The sequence below is a fragment of the Hyalella azteca genome, unplaced genomic scaffold (assembly GCF_000764305.2).
Source record: "Hyalella azteca isolate HAZT.00-mixed unplaced genomic scaffold, Hazt_2.0.2 contig10556, whole genome shotgun sequence".
Taxonomy (NCBI): Eukaryota; Metazoa; Arthropoda; class Malacostraca; order Amphipoda; family Hyalellidae; genus Hyalella; species Hyalella azteca.
In genome coordinates this window covers 128,387-152,585 of record NW_025940590.1, presented here as the reverse complement: position 1 = coordinate 152,585, position 24,199 = coordinate 128,387, and the positions used below count along the sequence as shown (strand labels likewise).

At 38.0% G+C, this 24,199-nt stretch overlaps 1 protein-coding gene and 1 long non-coding RNA gene across 2 annotated transcripts in view; both read left to right on the top strand.

The window, feature by feature from the left end:
• The window catches only part of LOC108675653 (voltage-dependent calcium channel type A subunit alpha-1), a 141,324-nt gene extending 126,342 nt beyond the window's left edge, over positions 1-14,982 (top strand). The window contains exons 36-40 of the mRNA XM_047882483.1: positions 2,684-2,854; positions 9,182-9,321; positions 9,970-10,032; positions 11,015-11,139; positions 12,580-14,982. Of these exons, the coding sequence (XP_047738439.1) occupies positions 2,684-2,854; positions 9,182-9,321; positions 9,970-10,032; positions 11,015-11,139; positions 12,580-13,415 (1,335 nt within the window). The 3' untranslated portion in view covers positions 13,416-14,982. The remainder of the gene's footprint in view (positions 1-2,683; positions 2,855-9,181; positions 9,322-9,969; positions 10,033-11,014; positions 11,140-12,579) is intronic.
• A 1,295-nt stretch (positions 14,983-16,277) lies between these two features.
• On the top strand, positions 16,278-21,264 carry LOC108675657. Its single transcript, XR_001931125.2, has 2 exons — positions 16,278-19,568; positions 19,619-21,264. It is a non-coding gene; the product is annotated as an uncharacterized LOC108675657 (long non-coding RNA).
• The last annotated feature ends 2,935 nt before the right edge of the window (positions 21,265-24,199 follow it).

Below are 24,199 nucleotides of genomic sequence, written 5' to 3'. Positions count from 1 at the left end.
AAAGTATCGGCCTGATGATCTGAATCTCTTGCTAAATTCCATGTAATGTTTTCAACCATTCGTAATTTTTCATTATTACTTGTCTGAGAGTATCAAAATGTGTAGATTTTCCCACCCTTTCCCCTGTTGACGCATTACCGTCTTTCCACACTTCCCTATTGTAGCACTCACACTGCGTATTGAGCATTCAATTTATTCAATTTATCTAATCGTTTTTATTAAAATTTTAGAGAACCTCGCTTCCTGTGCTCAGTGTTACTATACACTATGATTATTTTTCAATAAGTATTAGCTGGATGCAAAAATCTTGTCATGCTACCTGTTTTACTGCTTTTCACCTCACGATGCGTCTTTACAGCCATACAGCGTATACAAACGAATTCATTTGATATATTCAAAATCCTGGTGGATATACAGTGCAACTTCGTTGTTCTAATAATGATTCTTGAAGAAATATGTTGAAATAACTATTTTCGATTGCATCTGATTACAATTAAGTACAAAGATCGGCGCATGCCCGAAAATGTGATGATCCTATATACCAAAGTGTGATTCACGACCTAAGAAGCTGTGTTCTACACCACGCATTGATTATACACATGTATTCTCATGCATTTCATGCCGTGCAAAGCACATTCTGGCTGATCAACACTCTATTGTTACCACAGACGAACACAATTTTAACTTCCTAGATGTTCTATTGAGTGATCTCGAGTGGAAATATGTGAAAAATATTATTGCAGTGCCTGCTTAACGTCCCATCTTAATTCTGTTCTAAAGGGTGTACTTCGCCTATTTTTCTTCATCTATTTTAAAAATTTGGGATCGGGCAAATGGGATTGAAAGAACCGTCCGTATAGTTGGATGATGAGCCCTATGTCATATGATGAGCCCTAAACGTGATGAGCCCTGTTTCATGTTATTTACAAGTATTTACTTGCCTTATTTTACTCGCCAGTTAATTATGTATATATCTTCTACGGTGTTCTACATATATCAACGGTGTTCAACTATATCTTGCTACAATTATTCTATAGCTCTGAATTTTAGTTAAATTTGAATAGTTTTAACGGGCGTTGAATTAGTAAAGTACCTATTGTTTATTGGTCAATTTATTAAGTCGATTCTACTGAAACCGTTACTACTGTTTTTTCGTTTTTTGAGCTTTCTCATTCGCGGATGTGTTCTAAATAATTCAGAACTTGGAGAGCCATTAATTATTCCTAAGTTGAATATCATATAAGCGTATATCTCAACATCTCCGAGTATACCCAGAGTCACATTTCCAAGATAATTTGTACCCTATTATAGAGCCATTTCCCCTTAAATTTCTCCCAGAAATTCATAAATTAAGGGGAGCGTCTTGGTCCAAAATCGACAATTTAAGCTTTTCCTGTTTTTAGTCTCATCTTAAAGCTGACATTCTGACCTATCCAACGGTACCAAAACCATTTCTGTACGTTGATTTATGCGTTCACGACAGATCCCGAAAGGGAGGGGGGTGGGGGAGTTCTTTCACATTTAAGATGGGTAATAATTCCCGCAGTGCTCTATAAATCACTTATCTACAGACACTCAGCTCCAGTAACCTTGCTGCAGTCGTACGGGGTGGTTATTTCACCGTCGCTCGTACCATCCTTGACAGAAATTGAGCTCCAGTATCGTTTAGTCTCATTCTTTGCAGTGTTGAATGCCGATTTCGAGGCGCCCGGGACTTTGTCGGGCTCTACTGAACATTCACACTTATTGTCACTGGAAACCTATTTACTCCTACAGTTTCGATGCTACAGCAATGAGACATATACCATTCGATTCGTAAAGAAAAAATCTACAAATTGTTGTAGGCGTTTTTCTAATTTCGTTATAGTTTGTATTTTATTTTGCAAAAAGGGGGGGTGGAATGGGGTAAAATCGAAAAATTTCCGAAAAATTTACAAAAAATGCTCCCACACCCACGAAATTGGAAATTTCAATAAACGCCTACATCAATTTGTAGATATGGTCTTTACGCATCGAATGATATGTGTCTCGATGTTGTAGCTTGAAAATCCTAGGTCCGCTGATATTTCTACAGTACCCCCTTTTTTGTCCGTTTTCTAATAATTTCTCGTTTTCTTTCATTTTTTTCGAAAAATTCACATGAACAAAAAAGTCTTAGAATTGCGTTTTAGATACGTGTATTAAATTTCGAAGTGATCCGTCCGTAAATAAAAAAGTTTTTTTCGGACCAAGACGCTCCCCTTAAAAACAAGCCCTGAATTCATGTCGCCCTCTGCAAACATCACCTTAACTGGTCAGAGAAACAAAATGAATAATGTGTAGTGCTGTTACGAACGACTTAGGCATTTCCTTGGAAGTGAAGCAGTTATTTATGTCATCTGACCTAATTATATTCACATATCCACCCTGGAGGGCTGCGTTAAAATCTTGTCGAAATGGTAGGAAATAAAACTAACGATTGTTTGATTGCAAAGCCAAGCAAGTTCAGTAAGAAGCAAGTTGTCTGAAAATACTACACTTGAAGGCACAGGGTTGGTTGTGTTATAGCTAATAATACGTTTCAATTTGAGGAATCGGACGTGTTTTACGAATCAAAAACTCAGGTATATAAAGTTTTTTTTTCAACTTTAGATGTCTGATTCTGGTCGTGAAAATAATGAGAGTACATCCAAAAAATGACCAGAAGCCGAGTTTGTTTGCTCGCCTGATGGGCATAGCCGCGCCAACGGCGCCCGGCAGAAGCGCCCCTGCGTCGTCCAGGAATTCGCTGGCGCAGGACGAAGAGGAGTCCTCGGCCACCAAGACTCGCCGTGCCAACAATCCTCGCAAGCCCGGCCACGGCCCTCACCATCACGTAAGGTGAGCTGCAATACTCGCCATCTTGGCTATTGGTTGAGGAATATGGGTAGCATGCCTTTAGATATACATCTGTTCATATACAGCACTGATATGTGCAGTTTGATGTACACCTGTAAATAATATAGGTCTCTGATCTTGATACCCATTGATATGAAACTCATTTGATCTATGGGTTTCTGAGTATGATGTCATTAAAGAAATTTTCTACATTGCTTCAAAAATTTTATTGTTTGTGTCTTGAAGACTTTTTACATTGTGAGTTATTTTTAAGAATTCGATGCTGTGACGTTAATTCTGACGCTCGACAGCGATAAATATCATTTAATTGAAAAACACCGATATAGAGGGAAACATTTAGACGCAATACATACGTGCAAAAATTTATTTAGGGTAAAATTCACAATTTAGGGTAAGATTAACATTTTTGAACTCTGACCTCCCGAATGCTAAAATTAACTTATCTATCTAACTAAAACCAATTAAAATTTACATGAACCTATAAATAAGCTAAACTTAAACTAAATCTTCGATTTCGATACCATTACCTTTTAGAGATGAATAAGAGGACCACACACTAACATCTTGGTGGCATATTTGCATGAGAAAATCTAAATGAATTGACTAAAAACTACTGCAGATTCTGATGCGGGAGTCAATTTTCGGTTTATAGTACAGGTGACCCTAATGCCAGATTTTGTTTTCGATTAAAAAAACTGCTGATCCTAATGTTTCATTTTTTTCGGTTCATAACTACAACTAATGCTAGCCGGAATTCATTTACGCCTTTTCTTATATAACAACTTCTCTTAAAATATAAGTTGCTCCGTTCACATTGTTGGAGGCAATTTCGAACTGATTTTAGTTTTGACTGCCTTGTTGTTTACTGAGAAAATTATTGTTCGTGATTCTCATCGTCGAAGAAGCGTTAGCAACAAAAGGGATTCTCCAAAAATTTTAGAGCAAAGATAACGGCAAGTTAATTCATCATATCTTCATTGAAAACATTTCGGAAACCAGATCCGAGGCGTTTTCATCTATTCAAAAAATTTCAGAAAATATATGTACAATCAGCATTGAAAATCCTAATATACACTAATGAGCGTCTCACTCTGTTATGCGCCTTCATGCTGAACACTAGTGAACAGTGACATGTCTGACTGAAAGTGATTTCAAGATACTCGGTGTCATCTCGGGATTTAATGATTTGGGAACCGCTGCATATTTTGAACCTTGTCTTAGTAACGCATACAGCTTTTATCCCCTTGAAATTGTAAATCGATAGGATTTCATGTTCCGCTGTCGTTTTCTCGTAACTAAGGTGTTAATCTTTTTTGTGTTTGTTTGGATTTTTACTGCTGATTGTAGATGTATTTTGAACCTATGATGGAGCTTGTCTCCGGAACGTTTTCAATGAAGATCGGCTGAATTTATTTGACGTTTTCTTGCTCCTAAATTTTTTGGTGAACTTGCAGACTGATGATATCAAGACGGATTCCGTAACATTGAAAGAATGGAGTAGGTTCCAGGGAGGAAAGATTGACGATAGATTATTTTATTCAAATTGTGCAAATCCTCAAAGTGATTCTTTTTCTTTTCAGCACTGAATGAGTACGGGACGTGGAGCCTCGCACAGAAGGAGAGGACAGTCTCGACGTTAAACCCCCCCAGTTTTGTTGAATGGTTGCTTGCCTCCAAACGCGATCAAACAGTATTATAAAATGATATTGTTCACTTATATTGACTGCAAATTGAACGCAAGTTTCATCAGGCCAATTTTATTTCAGAGAATTTATTTATGACAATTTAACCAATCTGAAAAAGTGACTACGTGGCATGGGAATAGTTTTTCCCTGCTAGACCTTACAGATTTCCTTCATTTCAATTCCATTACTCGCAAGGACTGTGATGTTTGATCGGTTCGGAGGAAAAGCCATGATGTAGCAGTGCAGTGCATGACCCTACTTAGTGACATGTGGATCGCATGTTTAGGCAGTTGTGCACCACTAAACATGACCTGTACGAGGCGTTTGCGGCGGCAAACTTAGTTCTAAACATTTTCTTCAAGCTCCTGTACCGACATGTCACTCGGCAGGAAGCTAAATTGTGAAAAGACTGTACAACTTGTGTTGTCAGACCAAAATCATTCGACAAAATAGTGACTCGATATTCCAGCGAGATCAAGTGAATTGATTTTAATCAGGAATATTTTGCTGAAGATTCAATTGCTCCTCCCGGACTTACTCCTGGCAATTTGATTGCCAAGTAACACCCGACTGGCCAAGATTGCAAAGTGGCACCCGAATTCAGTTGTAATGTCCCTTATATTTTACTCCACGCCAAAAACAATGTTAAAATTTCTTTAGCTTAAATAGAGTTTTCGTGTTGTTTATCTGCTGAAATATCTTACTAGTCATATAGTCATTCAAACAACATCGCATCATCTTAATTTTTCATTGAGGAGAAATTTGGTGTCTCATATTGTCTGCTTTCTTGAGGCTTTGCATTCAAACAGAATAGCGATTGTGTGGAACTAGTCGGATGAAATAAATAATTTCTTATTTGGAGTAGATATTTAACGTTAACAATATTTTTTGGAGGTGCCATCTATAATTTGGCCGCATAATTTCCTTGAATAAAGTAAGCACTAAATGCCGTATGGTTTTGGTCCATTGACGACTAGCGATTGCGTGGAGGTGGTGTGACTGAACAGAATCCGACAATCACAAGTATTAGTTTTTCGAACTTGTGGAGTGAATCTTGTTGAAATGAAAAAAGTTATTTCACTACTCAATATCAAACGCTGCTCAAACTGGCCAAAATAAGTTTCAAATACGACCCATTAGCGAACGACGATGATTTTTTCATACTAAAAGATTCATGCCATGGTGTAGATTCAAATATGACTTATATAGAGTGTGTTGTTTGCCGTTGGTGTTGTGTTCGTGGCAACTAAACCAGTTACGCCGAGTGTTCATACGCGCGTTGTTTCTTCTATGTTACATTTCCGTCGCAATTGATGTTATGTTTGGTTGTTGTGATTCATGTTGTGAATGCTGTGTATTGTGATAACTTTAGCATTGAAAAACAATCAGCAACCTCGTGTATGACAAAGTTTTATCTAGTACTTGTTTTCGAACAATATCGCTTAGAAAAAGATACTTGACGGTGGTTATTTCCTTAGGCCATGTTGTTCCAGAGGTAGATTCCTACAACAAATTTGAATGAATTCTCTACACGAGCATGCATTATTATTATTAATATGTTTATGGCGATCGGATGCGAGCACTCTTGAGGTCAGAGCTCTCGTGAGGTCGGAGCACTCTTGAGGTCGGAGCACTCTTGAGGTCGGAGCACTCTTGAGGTCTGGCACTCTTGAGGTCGGAGCATTCTTGAGGTCGGAGCACTCTTGCGGTCGGAGGTGGGAGCACTCTTCTTGAGGAAGAGCACTCTTCCACTTGAGGTCAGAGAACGCTTGAAGTCGGAGTACTCTGAGATGCTTGACACAGTTGCAAGCTGTGATTACATTTGTCGTCAGCGCACAAATATCGCTGCACGCGGTAATATGTTGATCTCGTGAGGTCTTTTGAGCTCAGTTCTCCACCATTGATGTGTTTTCACTGCAGAAATCTTAGATTGTGAATGCCGAAACGACTTCTTTGGCAGCTCTGAGATTAGGGTGCCGTGTCCTGTTTAGTTAATAAATTATATTAAATTTGTTAGATTATTTTTGATGCTTGCACGAATGTCAAGGTGTAAAATATTCCACATTGAGACACCCAAAGCATGGAATTCACAACTGTTAACCGTTTGAATAACCTGTGTGCACATGTTTTAATCTGAAGTTCGACTCACTTCCAGAAAGAAAGTGTCGTGTCCTAGTTTTTTAGTAAAACACAAAGCCTGTGTGCCTCTCCCATGTAGCATAATATAGACTAATTAGACATGTGTTAAGCTTTTAAATCGTTTATGATTAAACAGTCACTGTTAAGAACTGACGTGAATTGTAAGAAGCTCTGCGACTGAGCCTTGCAGGACCGATCGTCCTGCACGTCAGACCTGGAGTTTCGACTTTAGCCGAACTGCCGTCGCTGCTTTCGTCAACCTAAATCTTGTCTTCAGTAGAGTTCTTGTATAATTTCGCTCATTGTAAAAATCTCACGATGCTTGAATTGTAAGTGATAACTTTTTAAATTATAAAAGCGGCGACGGTTATTGATATTCCGAAAGGCGTCTAAAAACGCGAATTTATAGATTTTTGCACATAGATTTCGTGAATTGTTACCACAGTTTTGACATGTTTTGTGAAGAGTTTCGTGTCTGTGATAAATCCCGTGTGTTTTTCCCTCCAGTTCATTAGCGTAAAGGATTACCCAAGCTAAGTGCAAGTTTCCTTAGCGTAACAAGTCACAATTGTGATGACTTGCCAAGCTTGTGTGTTTTTGTATTTTCAAATCGTACATGTTTTACGATAGTTTTAATTTTATCAGCTATTTTATTAGCTAATGTTGTAGCCCTAGATAGATTTTTGCTGTACAAATTTGGTGTACACTGTGATACACATTGAGACCAGTTGAATAATATTTACCTAGTATATTCTGTCTAAATCCTCGACCATTGTTCAATGTTCATGCCACTGAAGTGGCCACCTTGACACGTAAATTTCAAATTAATGCATAACGGTATTGAGTTGGTTAAATGTGTTCTCGTGCCACAGTCTAATTAAGCTTACAAACCAACCATTTTCTTTTATTTATTATTTTCCAGCCGCATTTTTACATTAATCAGTTAAAGGAATGAAGTAAAATTCAATCAACATTGCTGTGGGCTCATCTAGAGCTCCTAAAGTACGGACGTTAACGAGATGTCGGTTTCCTCTGAACATAAAATTATAGAATTCAATTGTCTTTTTTAAAACCCTAACAACATTATCTTAACAATTAAAACTCGAGTAATAATTTTATTTAAAGATAATGCAATAATAAAAGTTGCAATGGTAAGAAGTTTAGATGTGGCACCGGCACTGCCAACACGTCATCGACATGCCGTGCTTGTTCCCTAACAAAATTTAGAGTCGCCCCAGCTTCTGGTACTCCAAATCAGAAGCTGCCGCGTCTGTAAATTTTCACTGTAATAAAATTTAGAGTCGCCCCAGCTTCTGGTACTCCAAATCAGAAGCTGCCGCGTCTGTAAATTTTCACTGGGATAATTTATACGTGTCGCCTTCTCCTGTCCTTCCAAGTTCTTGCTTCATTAGACTTTAGAAAAAGTTATTTCAGTGATCACTTCCTATTGTTACTTTTAGCGAATTCGGTTTTGCGTGTGGAATTGTCTTCACTTTAGAAGTATTTTTAATATTTTTTGACGTACGGAGCTGCATTCTTTCATTTAATTAACGAGAACGTGTCGCTGTAACGTTGCACCTATAGTCTATGTTTGATGTATATCTGTTGATAACATTTCACGTTTATTTGGATTAAGTGAAATGTATGAAGTGTATTATTTAGCCATTCAATGGGAGATCTGGACCAGCAGTCATTCTGTTTACATGTTTCGAGGTATCCGTATGAGTAATATGGGATTCTTTTGCAGGCTGGTGATAGTAAGTATTTCGAAGTTTGATAGAGTCGCTGAAATTAATTGGCCTCAACATGGGCGCTAGGAAGGAATATGAATATTTGCAATTCTAGCTTATTTTCTGGCCAAATATCCTGCTAAATTTTTAATTTCTTTCGAATTTTCTCCACAATTTTTTTAAATTTCTGCTAAATCTCAAATTCAAATATAATTAAATCTTTCGAGCTGAAAAGCTAAGTAAAATAAAAATTCATAATAATTTAGACAGGAACCTTTAATAAATAAGCCTATTCACTTGATTATTAAAGACGGGTGACTTGATTGGAACGGCAAAATGTTGAAACTAAGAATTTTAAATTGAATGATAGTTAAAATCTGGAACACTGTTGTAGGGAACCCATAAAATCGGAAGCGCCTGCTCTGCTGCCGTTTGAATGCATGCACAACGAGAAGCTTAGAGTCGATGGTCACCTTTAGTCGCCAAGATTTTGATCGAGTCCCATAGGGAAATGTTTTGATCGCTTGTAATCAGTCTGAATGGCTGCTAATCAACCCCGATGGCTGCTAATCTTTCTCGATGGCTGCTAATCAATCCCGATGGCTGCTAATCACTCCTAATGGCTGCTAATCAGTCTCGATGGCTGCTAATCAATCCCGATGGCTGCTAATCACTCCTAATGGCTGTTAATCAGTCCTAATGGAAATCCTATAGCCCTAATGGCTGGCTATAACACGCCACTCTGTACAGATGGGTCTGGAGCTGGCCGAGGTGGTGCAGGCAGCATCACGGCGAGGCTCGCTGGCGTCTGAAGACGGCGGCGCTCACGGCCTGTCGCACTTCGGCACGCCGCGGGGCAAACACTTGCGCCCTGACGAGTTCCCTAGCAGGTACGGCTGAAGTTTATTAATATCAAGTGAAGGGAATTTTTGAAAAATATTAAGTATATTAATACTAAGTGAACAGAATTTTTGAAAATATTATGAACATTAATAACAAGTGAACAGAATGTTTGAAAAATATTAGGTATATTAATACCAAGTGAACAGAATTTTTGAAAATATTAAGTATATCAATACCAAGTGAAGGGAATTTTTAAAAATATTTAGTACATTAATACCAAGTGAACAGAATTTTTGAAAATATTAAGTATATCAATACCAAGTGAAGGGAATTTTTAAAAATATTTAGTACATTAATACCAAGTGAACAGAATTTTTGAAAATATTAAGTATATCAATACCAAGTGAAGAAAATGTTTGAAAAATATTAGTTATATTAATACCAAGTGAACAGAATTTTAGAAAAATATTAAGTCTATTAATACCAAGTAAACACAATTTTTGAAAAAATATTACGTATATTAATACCAAGTAAGCAGAATTTTTGAAAAATATATGCAATGATATCATCCACTCGGGTGGGAAACGATGGTTTAGGAGAAGTATGCGACATCTTGAGGACACTTTCTTCATTATTAAATTGAAAAAAAACATTCTTTCATTGCAAATTCCTATTTATTTGAAAATTTTATGCAGGTATCCCAGGTCACGGTCTCCCTCCCCAGCCAGAGGCTTCCAATCCCCAACAGTGCTACATCGGTCAGTACCTGAACAACTGATTTATTTATTGGCTATTTATAATGTAAAGTTTTACTCAGTAATGAGACATGTCGATCTTGTTATAAAGTGATATTCTATTAATAATGGTGACGTTGAAAAATGACGCACGTGAAATTACAATACACGGGAAGTAAAATAAGCTTATGTTACCTTTAGTTTTTAATAAGTTGCAATCAAACTTTAGCGTTCAGTTGCATTTTATATCTGATGTGTCTGAATAGAATATGAGGATAAGTTACTATTCCTGTAGCTAGTAAATAAAGATTACTGGAAGGTGGCATGACTGAATAGAAAACATCACAAATTCCGAGGACTGGGAAACGTAGATTTTGTTTGTTTTGCAACATTTTCACAGAAAAAATATGGTATCATATTTGTATGGACAAGATACGAATTACAGCTTTTATTTTCTGCCTTGTTGTCCAAAAATGTATGCAATGTGTATGCAAAAAATTTTGTGCAAAAAAACATGTGACAACGTCGCTAGAACAGTCGATGTCAGCAAAATAACATTTCCATAGCCATGCCCGCTCATGTAGTGATTTTATTGTTAGCTACTAACGATAAAAACAATAACAATAAATTGTATTGTTCGTTACTACTAAATTGCTACATTACTTAAATGTAGGCTTATATTCCTGCATTGTAAGGAGATTTGGTTGAGGCATATTTAATAAACGTAGTCAATTGTAACTGTAAAAATAAAGCCACTTATGAATAGGAAATATAGTGGTGAATATTTACTTGAAATAACGTTTATTTCGGTCGAAAAAATTATACTACAGAGGAAATATTTGTTTTTAGCGCATTTTTTATTTATGGAAAAAAATGCGCTATTGTGCTCGTCTTGTCCGTCCGTCCGTCCGTCCGTGATTTCACGGACGTACGGGCAATTAAGAAAATGCGCTCTCTGTCACTCACTGCAGTGAGTACTGATCTAATTTTTTTATCTCATTCCCAGGCGAGCGAGATCGCCGACGCCGATTCGGCGCAGTCCTTCGCCGTCCCGCGCCGGCGCGCGCTACGACGCGCTCAGCGACGCCGTGTCGGACGTCGTGGACATCTCCAAGCGAGGCAGACTGCGAGGTGAGAGGCTGTCCAAGCGAGGCAGACTGCGAGGTGAGAGGCTGTCCAAGCGAGGCAGACTGCGAGTTGAGAGGCTCGCTCAAGTCTAGAAAGAGGCCAGAAATTTTTTGATGATACTAAAGACCGGGGTTATAGACCGGACCCTTCTCGCACCACTTAAAGATACAGGGGTTGGACAAAAGAAGGAAGGGAAACAACTGTCATTTTGACATCGTAATTTTTGAACATGGTATAAACAATGAAAACGTGACAAATTTTCATGTTTTATTGTTTATTGTTGCTGCTAATTGATGTTTTATCCTCGTTCAGATATTTTAATAAATTTTTGTGTCTATAACCTAACTTATAAGTTATAACCAATAAATCTCAAACCTCTCTGACTTCCAAAGAGGCCAAATTGTTGGTGCCCGTATGGCAGGTGCTAGTGTGGCAGAAACTTCCCGAATGCTAGACGTTTCTAGAGGTACTGTCTCAAAAGTAATGACTGTTTTGAAAGAGAAGAAAAAACGTTCTGGTCTGGCCGGAAGTCGAAGTTATCTGAAAGAGACCGTGGGCACCGAAATCGAATTGTGAGGGACAATCGAAAGACCACGGCTGTTAAAATTACTGCAGACCTCGATAGACACCTACAGAACCCAGTTTCCATAATGACTCTGTCGAGAGCAGCACAGATCTGGATTCAATGGAAGAGCTGCAATTAGAAAACCTCTGGTTTCAAATACAAATGCTTCAAAGCGTTTAGTGTGGTGCAAAGCCCTACAGAATAGGTCCCTTAAGCAGTGTTCCCTTGAGCGTAACTATTTAGGAATTTTGGAGGACCAAATTCAGCCAATGGTTCCAGCACTGTTTCTGGAGAGAAACGCCATCTTTCACGATGATAATGCCCTGATCCATACAGCGGAAATTGTTATAAAAATGGCACGAGAAACATTCTAATGAAGTTGAGCATCTCATTAGGCCACCACAATCACTAGACCTGAAAATTATCGAGTATTTATGGACGATTTCAGATATGCAAGTCAGAAGTCGATTCCCGCCGCCATAGTCTTTAGGAGAGCTGGAGGGAGTTTTAGCTGATAAATTCTTTTGTTAACAAAAAAATTCCTTTGAAAACAATTCAAAATTTGTATGACTCAACACCTCGGATAATTGAGGCTGTAATTGCCGCAAAAGGTGGGTCTACACCATACTAAATTATATTTTGTGGATTTCTCAGGTGTTTCCCACATTTTGTCCAACCCCTCTATATAACAATGCTGTTTATCTGTAGCATTTAAATACTTTCTGACTAACATTTAATTCCGGAACCAGTGACAAGATAATTTAATAACAATACCTAAAAATGAAAAATACCACCTATGTCACTGTAAATGAACCATTCAATGATGTACAATTTAACTTTTTTACAATGATGTACACAAGTTTTTCTTTGTTTGACAGGACGTGGACCAAGTCCTCCAGGCCGAGGCGGAGATTCTTTCTCAGGCCGAGCTTGGAACGCTCGCAACGTTCGGTCAGCATCCAATAGCCCAGACCGCTTCTACCAAACAACGCGTCTTGATGCTCGTTCCCGCAGTCCATCTCCTCAGAGCAGTCACGCCGCACGGCGTGGCAGGTTATTACATTATTACGGCACAGCGTCACTGGAGAGACGGTCCCGCAGCCCTTCTCCTACCCACAGACAACGGGCTGGTAGCAGCTACCCTACGATCCCTCAAAGAAGAGGCGGTGGCAGACGGTTACCCCAAACTCCCAACAAGCCATCCACTCTGCATCTTTTCTCGCAGAGACACACACTTCCCAAGTCTCCGGGTAGAGGCCAACCAATCAATTTCCCAAAACTGAACGCATCCCCAACACATATTCCCAAGATAGATTTGCCTCCAAACCTCAGAGAACGTAGGACTCCACCACCTGTAGACGGGTGCGCGCGCCCTAGAATACCTCCTACTGTGAAGGTTTTGCCCCCTGCGGGGCCCCGGCGACCTCCTATCGCCCCCGTCCGTGAACAGTATCCGTACGAGCGGCCTATGCAGGAGCCACTGAGTTTCGAACAGGCGGTTGCCATCGGCCGAGGTAGTCGACAGTTGCCGTCGCCAGCTGTGCCCAATGGCTACAAGCCTGGCAGAGGTGGTGGTCCTTCCACTAGACTACCACTGCCTCCGCCATCCCAGTCCATATTGCCTCCTCTTCCTTCCCAGCAACCAACGACCACTACGCCGATTGTAGTAAGGCGTCCGCGACATAGCGACAGCGACGAGGACGACTGGTGCTAGGGTTTGTGTGGAGCAAAGGCAGTCTACTCTAGTCAATGCCTTTCATCAGCTTTTTGGATGCCACGAATCAGCAAGCTCGCTATTTTACGGCTAATTACGGTGGACAGCTACAAGGAAAAGTTGACTCGAGAAACGCATTTGCTAGGTAGTAAGTTTCTCCTTTGCTCCATATCCTAGAACCGTGCCAATAAAGTCTGGCTAGCAAGTAAACATCACAGTTCTATAAGTTTCTTATGAGTAGAGACGAGTCTATCAATATTTAACAATTAACAACTTTTTAATCTTTCTCGTGAATAGACTCACTGGAAGTACGGATCTTTTCAGAGTTAATTTTGTATCATATCCGTTACATGTGCTTTATTTGAAATACTACAATTATAATATTGAATCTGTGATATTTAAATGTCGCCGCCACCTTTAACCTCCTTAACGACTCTCTGTTGTAATCAGTCATGCAATTTTCTCTTGCCCATTTACCTGTGGTTAGTTTTTTGTGTGATGAGTCACAACTAGCGGTTCTGATAACAACTGTTCCAAATTAGCACAAGTGTTCTATGCTAAGTTTCTTCGTAGGAGCGATCATTGCGTAGCAGTAGCTAAAACGCTAGATTTCCTATTGATTTAGAGAACTGCAACCCATGCCATCATATTGACAATATTCTAGAGAGACATTCATAAGCCACTCGACAGTGTTTTTGCTACCGCATGAGACTGGCGAACCTTGTCGTTTTATTCGTGATGTTCGAATTGCGAAGTATTCAGAAATGTGGGGTGTTGCTCTGGTCTGGGGCTACAAGGAAATAAAATTTTAACGAATGTCATTAATTGAAGCCAATTGAATGTACATTGTCCGTGAGTTACACAGACTAGGATAAGGTGAGAAGCGATTGCTAACCATGAAGTATTTGATCGAGATTTCGAAAGCTCATGAACTTGCAATTCAGGTTCTTCATTTTCAGCTATCGAATTGAATATTTATTTAGAAAATTTAGATAAAATCTGTGTTGACTTACGCCCATACTAGATGGCTGCAGTGAAGTTAAAACCAAATTGCGTCCAGTCTCAAGGGATCAGATACCGACGTGCACACCGCGTGCAGTTGTTTTATGTAAGGTGTACTTCACGCGCAGCATGTTTAGGTTAGGCAGGCATACCTCGAGTGCAGTATGATTAGGTATGACTGGCTGCTCGTGAGTTATAGTAAGGCAAGATATACTTCATGAACTTTAGGTTCAATAACGACATTCTTCACACACAGTGTAGTTGGGCAAGATATTATCCAAGTGTAGCATGGTAAGGCAAGATTTGCTTCACAAGTGTTATGGTTGATCATGAATAACTCGAAGTGCAGTATGGTTGGATGAGGCATCACGTATGGTATGGTTGCTCGAGGCGCATTTCACGCTTTGTGTGGTTGGACGAGACGTTCTTAACCCTCTCCCGCCGTATGTCACTCTCCGGGAACATAATTTACAACTTACAAGTTAAATTATACGTAAACTATTGAGTGCAACATGTTGTTAAACTATTATTTAGCAACCTGAGGACGTTTGTACGCAACAGAGAACATTTTAGAGTAACTTTCAACTTAAATTATACGTAAACTATTGAGTGCAGCAACCTGAGGACGTTTGTACGCAACAGAGAACATTTTAAAGTTGTCGTACGTGGCTGCAACCATCAGTGCAAGTCATTTTGCGCTCACTAGAACGTATCTTTTTTGGGAAATAGGCTTGTGACAATATTACTCCGGTTACTCGTGTCAGGCGGTAGAGGGTTAATTTGAGAATAAGAACCGTCGACTGTTGAGCTCGTGTTCGTCTGCCCACAGAGACATGATGCTTCGCTCACGTTGAGCTTGTGCGCAACTGCCTCTCCTCTTTGAGTTTTGCCAATGTCTTGCCTCGCTCAAGTAGATGTGACCAATTAAAATGAAGGAAATTATAGTCCATTACAATTATTATCGTGATTGATATGCTTATCATGTAAGATAGGCCTCGAGTTCGATACTTGAATGCTAGCTTATTCATGTACGTTTGTTTTTATTACATGCATAGAAATGCTCCATTTTCTGTTATATCATCATCACTATTGCAGTAGCATAAGGACGGTAATGTTAATCTTGATTATTCTACTCTCATGAATCCCACTTAATCATTCCATGTAAAACCTTAATTTGATTTGTACCATCGACGTAGTGAAAATATGAAAATACTATACCTCTAATTATTTACACTGAAAAAAACATTGCATTGCCGTCAATTTTACGACTGTTAATGGAGTTTTTCATCAAATTCGAAAGCCTCCGTTTGACGTTTAATAATTTAGATTGGCTCGTTCGCAATTTAAGTCGCTGCCTCAGGCGTCAGTAGGTCACCTAATTTTTACAACACTTCTCTTTAACTTCACTTCTTGTTTGTCTGTCTGTCTGTCTGCTACAAATCTTGTAATCGAAATTTCGCACACTTCTACTTATCCTATCGATCTGAAATTTTGCACATTTGTGTAAAGTTGGAGACAATGCATGGATCAAATGTCAAAATAAATAATTTTAAAAATTAAAAAAAATTTTTTTTTTCAATATTAAAAAAATTGAAAAAATAATTTTTGTCAGCTACAAATCTTATAACTGATATTTGACACACTTATACCTGTCTAATTGATTTGAAATTTTGCACACTTGTGCGAAGTCAGAGGTAATGCATGAATAAATTAATAGAATAAATAATTTTGAAAAAAATTGCTATATTAAAAAAATTTATATATTAAAAAAATTGAAAAATTAATTTTTTTAATATTCAAAAATTAAATGAGAAATTCATTGTACATCTGTAAGATTGGAGACACTGGATTCTTTGGAAGTGTTGTCTTTAAAAAGTAATTTTTAAACGTATATTATTATATGATCTAAACTCTAGCTTAACTTTGAATTCACTAAATAGGATGCCTTTGACATGATCGAAATACTCGTGAGTCAAGAGACAAAAAAAAAAATGTGTTGCATCAGTAAAAATGTGTACTAGAATTTAAATAAGGGAAGTCCTTTGTATGAAAGGCAGGCTTAGTTCGAGGATATTATGCGGGATTCGTTATTTCGTTCTTGCAAAAGATCCGTGGTTGACAAACGTGTGGCAAAATTCTAATCTGCGTGCGCATAGTTTATTGAATCTCGGATCATACATACGTTATAATTACGTTAGTGTAATTGCTTATATAAGGGAGAAATTATTTAAAATAATCCTGTATTTAACCTGGATTATATTACATATATTACAGCTGTGTGAGCCTTGCTTCGACGGTAGTACTAATAGTCCACTGGTCACCATTTAAGATTGTCAGCATTTACCGGGCGTTTATGTTGAATGCTCGCTCCACTTGCGTGTAGGTTTCTTCCAAAAGTTCCTCGACATGCTTGTTGTCACTTGCAGGCTGGGTCGATAATAGGCGCTTTTTGAAGTGTTTTATTTTACCATGTAAATTATCTCCATTTTGGTGGTCCATGTCCTGTGGACCTGTCACAGCGGTTGTTGAAAATTTGGGGATGAAATTAATAATAGTTCATCATCGCGTCTTTAATCAATACATATAACAAGTCTTTAGATATTAAATTATTATTTTATGATCAATCACTGCCAAAATAAATGTCTCTCATGAGTAGCCACGGTCTTGTTGCCTGACAGACGATGAAACATGTAATCCACGAGTCTATCTGGATATTTGTATCAATTAATTTACAATTAATCGATTAATTGAACAATTAATTTATAATTACCGTAATTGTTTTAGTTATCGATTTCTGGAAATATTTATCTGTTTTTGGTATGGTGGAAAATAAAGAGGAGGAAGAAAGAGGAAATATACGTAATGATACGAGGTGAGCAACTCATTGTTGTTACTTTCATAATGAGATGGAAATTTAATTGATTGCTCTAACGTTTGCCGTGCACAGTTCAGTTAACAAGCTCTTCACAGCGATCGTATACTTCTTTGCAAACGCAGAATCTTTAATTCTTCCTCCACTAAAGAGTTTGAGGATACAATTTTTCTATTAACTGTGAGCTTTGCGTGTCTTTCGAATGGCTTAAATGCTACTTTTCTGCTGACACCGCGCATGCGTAGCAACTCTATCGTCATTTATTTCATGAATGTGAATGGTTTCTCTTCATTGCCTGATTATATGCAAAATTGTGTTAAATATCCGTTCAGAAATTTTTCAGCTTGATTATCCGCAAGTGGCAACGAAATTGGCCCAATTAAAGTTGGGTTCCTCGTAAATTTTATAAATTTTTCCCCTTCTAATTCGGATGAAAACAAAAACCTTTGATCGGAGACCTAATTTATTCGATAACAAGGTTTCTTCAGATAAATTCTAAAGTATATCGGAATAGATGTTCGTTAACTAAGCGACATATGGTCATATATTGTCTAGTGATTTTTTTTCGACTCATTTTCTCTATCGTGATCACTTTATCGTTGAATTATCATCATTATGTAAAGCCTTAAGACCTAGCTAAGACTCAAAGACATTCATAATATACATCTTCTCCATGATTTCTATTTTATGTATTATATGTATATGATCAGATCTTCCTCGTTGTTCATAAGAACTAATTTTATGTAGGTTATCTCTGACCACCAAAATATGTTTATTACTTTAAATTTATTGTTCGGCATCCTTTCTTCTTAAGTAATGAATGTCAATGTTCTACGAGCCTTAACATGCATGGAGCAAGAATATTATATAGCCTTCTTGCCTGAGCTGCTCTTCTAGCTCATAAGATCGTTGCTGTTAAATACTTTTCGAGTTTTCTATAAAAACTTCTCCTCTGAATGAGTAAAAAAACGTCCACGATATGACGTTAGTATTAAGACCTAACATGGTATATTTATTAGCTGGTTTGAGTGTTGGCCGACTCTGTAAACGCGAGAAATACCTTGATTGTCATGGAAATATGTAGGTAGGCCTATGAGGAGGCATGCGTTCGAATCACATTATCTTGTTTAGTTCATCACAATAACTGAGCATTACATTCATCCGACTCAAAACTATGAACTTCCACACAATTTTACTTCGAGTTGCTCTGAACACGACCTATTATTGAGTGCTCAATAATGAGGAACGAGTGACGGGAATAAAATTTCGTAGATATCCTAATCGTCGATCAAACACTCCCAACACTGTTCTCTAGGATGTTTGTCAGTCAACTCAAGTTGAAGCTAAACATCAAGTTCCTCTATTTATTTGCGCTAGAATTAGAATGAAATCAGAAGAAATATAGTTCTATATCGTAGTGTCACAATTCATTGCCACAGACAAGCCTTATAAAATGCATTGTTTTTATCAATATTCTTGAGAAATTTATTTATCATAAAACAATAATGAACATGAAAATTATTCCTGTTATTGTCACTTTTATTATAGAGAAGAATTTAAGTGGTTTAGTTAAGGAATGCAAGTACTCGTTGACGGATTTGTTAGTTAACAAAATGTAATTTAGTTAATGTTTTATGCTTAATAGTTTATATGAATCTATGGATAAATTTACGAGCTGATTATAGGAGAAGAAGATAATGTGAGAATCAGATCAGGCGTACTTATTTTAAATATAATTACTTGTTTAAAAATATAGAAGCTCATTGGCACCACTAACATATTAATAACAACTGTAGTTATCGAGCTCCGAGTGCTGTAAGCGGTTATTATAACTATAGTTATTATCGAGCTCTGAGTACCCTATATTTTATATTATTTCATCGTGCTCGAGCATTGTATGGGCTTTCACAGTTTTATCGACGGGAATTGAAATGCGTCTTGAACGAAAGTTTCACCCAGAACGTAAACTTGCCCACTGATTGAAGATTGAGTATTGGCAATTGCAATAGCATCACAAATTCGTTCATATAAGTTCGGATTGCTTTATATAAAATCGTATATTTTTAGTTATGCATACTCAACTACTGACATATCTTGATTCTCTAGCAGCGATTCGTACGTACATCGCGTGTAGCGAACGCAGACATCAAACCAATGTCGGGAGTTGGCGTTGCTTGTTGTGTCGGGTGGGCCATAATTTGCAGGTGACTAGTGGGCCCAAAGGTGCAGGGGATGAGTGGGCCCAAATGTGCAGGTGACTAGTGGGCCCAAATGTGCAGGTGACTAGCGGGCCCAAATGTGCACGGGATGAGTGGGCCCAAATGTGCAGGTGACTAGTGGGCCCAAATGTGCAGGTGACTAGTGGGCCCAAATGTGCAGGTGACTAGTGGGCCCAAATGTGCAGGTGACTAGTGGGCCCAAATGTGCTGGTGATGGATGAGCCTAAATGTGTTTTCAAAGGTCTTTCACTTCGTATTATTTTGGTTGGTCGGCATGCGAAACTCTTTGCTTAGGATTTGGACTGCAGTTTTCTAGAATAGTCTCTAATTTCTGCTAGAATTGTGTGCATGCAGGATCTATGAAAAAGTTCATTGCCATAGTGACTCACGTGAAAGAATAATCTTCTGAACTAGGCCTTATACAAATCAGTAACGTGTCCGTAGAACTAATCTTATCAGAATTTTATTATCTTGTAAACATATTATCATTTGAACGATCCCTCATGCTTGAGCTTAATTTGGTGTCCTCCTCCTATTCTCAAAAATATTTTTCGTTAGAAATTTTGTGTTCACAAGTATGATGACCCTGTAATGCTGCCAAATTTTGTACTTGCTTCGAATGTCGCTTAGAACGAAGAGCTCACGCTTTCGCGGTTCAATAACCGCCTGTTCCTGATACGAGTTCGTGAAGGCTGCACCAGACCTCTTACTCTCCTTACTGCGCTTATAAAAAATACAAAGTAAAATGGCTTCTCGCTTTCGCTCTGCTTGAATTATCTATGCGTATTCAGAAATAAATTGTAGTTTTTGGTTTCATCAAAACTGGTTCAGATATTGCTGCTCTCGTTTTGCCGAAGCCTGACGCAGATATGTTGTCTTTGAAGATAACACGTCTTTCATCACACACAAACCCGGTCTAGGTTACGTAGTGCAGAAGTTTTATCCTTTTCAACTTCCGCATGGTGAGGATTTTGAACTCCTCGCGAGCTTTTAATTATGAGTGGTTGAGGTGCAATGGATGCGACTTAGCGTGAGGCCTTTCACAATCGCTCATTGGATCTTGTAAATACTGCACTCTACCCTAAGGTGTCTTTTGATGATGATTTTGTACCAGTTATTCTTTCTCACTGATGCTATTATTCGAAGGAACTCGTAGTGGATGTACAGTAGATCTTTTTCACCATTGTGTGTTAGCTCGTTACTTATTCTGATGAGAAACTACCTATACACGATGGTTGTTCAGTCGCCAGTATGGCCAAGACAGCGGCAGATCGTGCGCTAATCAGCTCTATATATCATTGGATATTCCGATAATCAGTCGTATATGTAGCACTATCGACTGCGGTGCGTTGTACTAACTATCACTCATGTATATTCTCGCTAAAGTCGCCGTTCTGATATATACGATAATTGATTACTCATTGCCTGTTTCGGAAAGACGGTTATGATCTTTGAAATGCTATGGAACCAGTACTGCAAGTCTGTGAAATATTTTCAAATCAAGCTCTCAATTTACAATTCCTCTGTGAATTGACATTCAATTTTTAATCTTATGTCTTCTTTAATTACCATTCGTTAGAAAAGATTGTGTCCTCATAATTCGTGAACACTTTTTGGCATAAACTAACTCAAATTATCCGATTATAAAATAAATTTATCCATGTTCATAAGGAAATGTGAACCATAAACTAGATTCAAAATTGTAAGCATAGGCCATACATAGGATATGCATCTTCAAATAAATTTTATTTCTAACTTTACTTTTATTTCTGACTTCAATTCCTTGAATCTATACAGCATGTTGAAACTCGTTTTGGTGCCGTTATGTTAACTATATATTTGATTAGTTAATTGCACTATAGTAAATTCAGCAGTTAAATTAACTTCGATGCCGGTCCCCACTAGATGACCTCATCATTGACCGAACTCGTCTAACGCAGGCACCTCACTCGACGGTGGCAGAAGTAAAATCGATTCAATTTTTTGCTTTGCTCAATGCTGATCATGATCGATGAATGTGGAGGTCATGTGAGGATGAATTTCACGTGTTGTGCGTCTATGATAACGCCATGGATCACATTTTGTAGTTATTTGGGCGGGCAAATAGTTTCATTTTAGGGTGATCTAAGCAGCTTCGTTTCACATTGTCCTTGTTCATTTCAAGACGCATAAATGATCAAGTCTACTTGGCTGCAAAAAAGGAACTGATTCAAGATTGTGCCAGTCTCTGCCATCAACACGTTTTACAATTTCATTTAAAGTTTGTTATTCGCTCAAAGCGTTCATTTGCCTGCAGAAAATCTCCACTGTTTCTTACGCACTTGAAAATATTCTATCAGGCGTATTGGACGCTCTGCTTCAGTCATCCCAAGGACCTCATATCAAATCGAGTGTCGATTTGACGTGGGCAATTGCCGGCGCACAGCCTGCGTTCTGCCGGCGCTTACTGTTACGATTAGCTTTTTCGTGTTCATCTTCATTCAGTCCGCTGAATTTGCTTTATACGTGAGTAGTGCTGTTGAAGATATTGAGGGCATTAATTTTAGAGCCCAAAAGTTAGGTAGTATAATGGTGAACCAATATATATATCGTTGAACCACGACGCAGTACCATGCGAGATGCGACTTCCGTCTAGTTCCATTATCCTGAATGTTCATTCATATCAAAGTCAAATATTTACTTTTACAGTGGAATATAATTCACCTCAGTTGCCTACTTAGCCAGTTCATAACCGAACTCAATCATTTTCCCAAGCCGGATTTAAATTATGTTCCCAAACACCATTTACGAAAAAATAGACGTGTGGCTGTGTAAAATTATGCAAATGCGAACGACGTAAAACGCTGAGGTGAAAATTTAACAATCTTCAAAATAACACTTTTATTTAGTTAGACATTTTAGTTTATTTACGTCTGTATTTTCGAAAGTTGCATCTGTTACAAAATTGATAATAGGTTGAAATTGCCATGAAACAATCGTACAGCTGAGTAGGCTACTAAGAGTAAGATATTGGAATATTGAATATGGGCACTGGACTTGTCATCCGGAATCAGCACGAAGCAGTGCAGCACGCCAGCACCGTCAGGCGGTCAGGGTCGGTGCGCACTGCGCAGCCGTAGACTCAGGGTGTTAAATTCAGGCTGGATCAGAGCTGTGCATTACTTATCAGTTATCATTACTATTATTCTTATTTCTTCTGTAATTAGTTGAAACCTGACGGGCAGTTTGCAACTTCGCATTTGCAGCGTGTCAGTGTCAGCACTGAGCAGTGCCGTGCTGGACACAATGGACAAAAACATACCGAGGGGCGAGACTGCGAGAGGAAGCTAAATTATAAATGGCGCCTGCAATCACTCAGATTTGAATGAATTATGGAAACACCTCAAACACTTGCTCCAATAATGAAAATTCATAAATTTCCACTTTTAATCCGAGTGGAATTCCATCTCTTTCACTTAGTCTCTAAGTCTTTCACAAATCACAACCAGTCAACCACGTCCCTTTCCCTTAACTTTAATGATTAACACTACTGGCATTCTGGCAAGTGGCAACTGCCTGGTGGCTGGCGCTTGCTGAATACCTAATTTTTATTTCATTGTTTTTGCGTCATTAGCAAGGCAATAGCACCACACACCTGTGCATAGTGACAAACCACAGATTTTTTAGAATCAGTTCATTTTTAATTTCCTCATTTACTCACAATTTAAACCAATTTCTAATGTATAAAAATGCAGGTATCCAGGATACTTTACTGGTCTACAATCTCTACATATAGAACTCAAAAATGAACTTGAGGGAGAGTCTAAAAAACTTTCTGCTTTGCCACTATGCACCTGTGACCTATACCATTTGTTGAATTTCATTGCATCATTAGAAAAGATGGGTATGACATAGGTAATTAGGCTACTGTCAAAAGTGTCAAACAGAGTAGTACCTAAATACCTAATAAGTGATGGGCAGGGTAAATCAGGAGTATTCAGGAGTCAGGACAGCATAGTATTAGTGGCAAAGCAGAGAGTTTTTTAGACTCTCCCTCAAGTTCATTTTTGAGTCCTATTGGTAGACCAGTAAAGTATCCTGGATACCAGCATTAACATACTTAAGAAATTGGTTTAAATCTTGAGTAAATGAGGAAATTGAAAATGAACTGATTCTAAAAAAGCCCTGGTTTGCCACTGTCCTCAGCGTGGTTTGCCACGCTGAGGACAGTTGTCCCAGATTTTATAAAAATGTTGTAGCAGCTAAATTAATTATTTAATCATAGTATAGAGAAACTAAAAATAGTGGTGTAAAGCAGGATGGAATTCTAAAATTTACAGTTCATATATTATTTTTGCTACACCTAGACCAGTTTTTCGATACAACATTATTTGAGGCAAAAAAATTAACTTCTTATAGGCTTAAACACGTATAGGTAAAGGTATAAAAAGTTTCTATATTAAAAATTAATTTTTATTGAATTAAATTGTATTATTAATGCACTATATGGTATGTGCTCTATGTTTTATATAATGAAATAGTTTCCCATGTTAAACAATGAAAATTTTCTAAAAGACACAAAACGTTCAAAAACGCGGGATCGGGATGGCAGACAAAATCATTCAGAATTTGAAGTGAATTCATTAAGATAAATTTAACATAATAGGGCAAAAAATGGAAAAAATTCAAATCTGGAACGTATAAATAGGTTT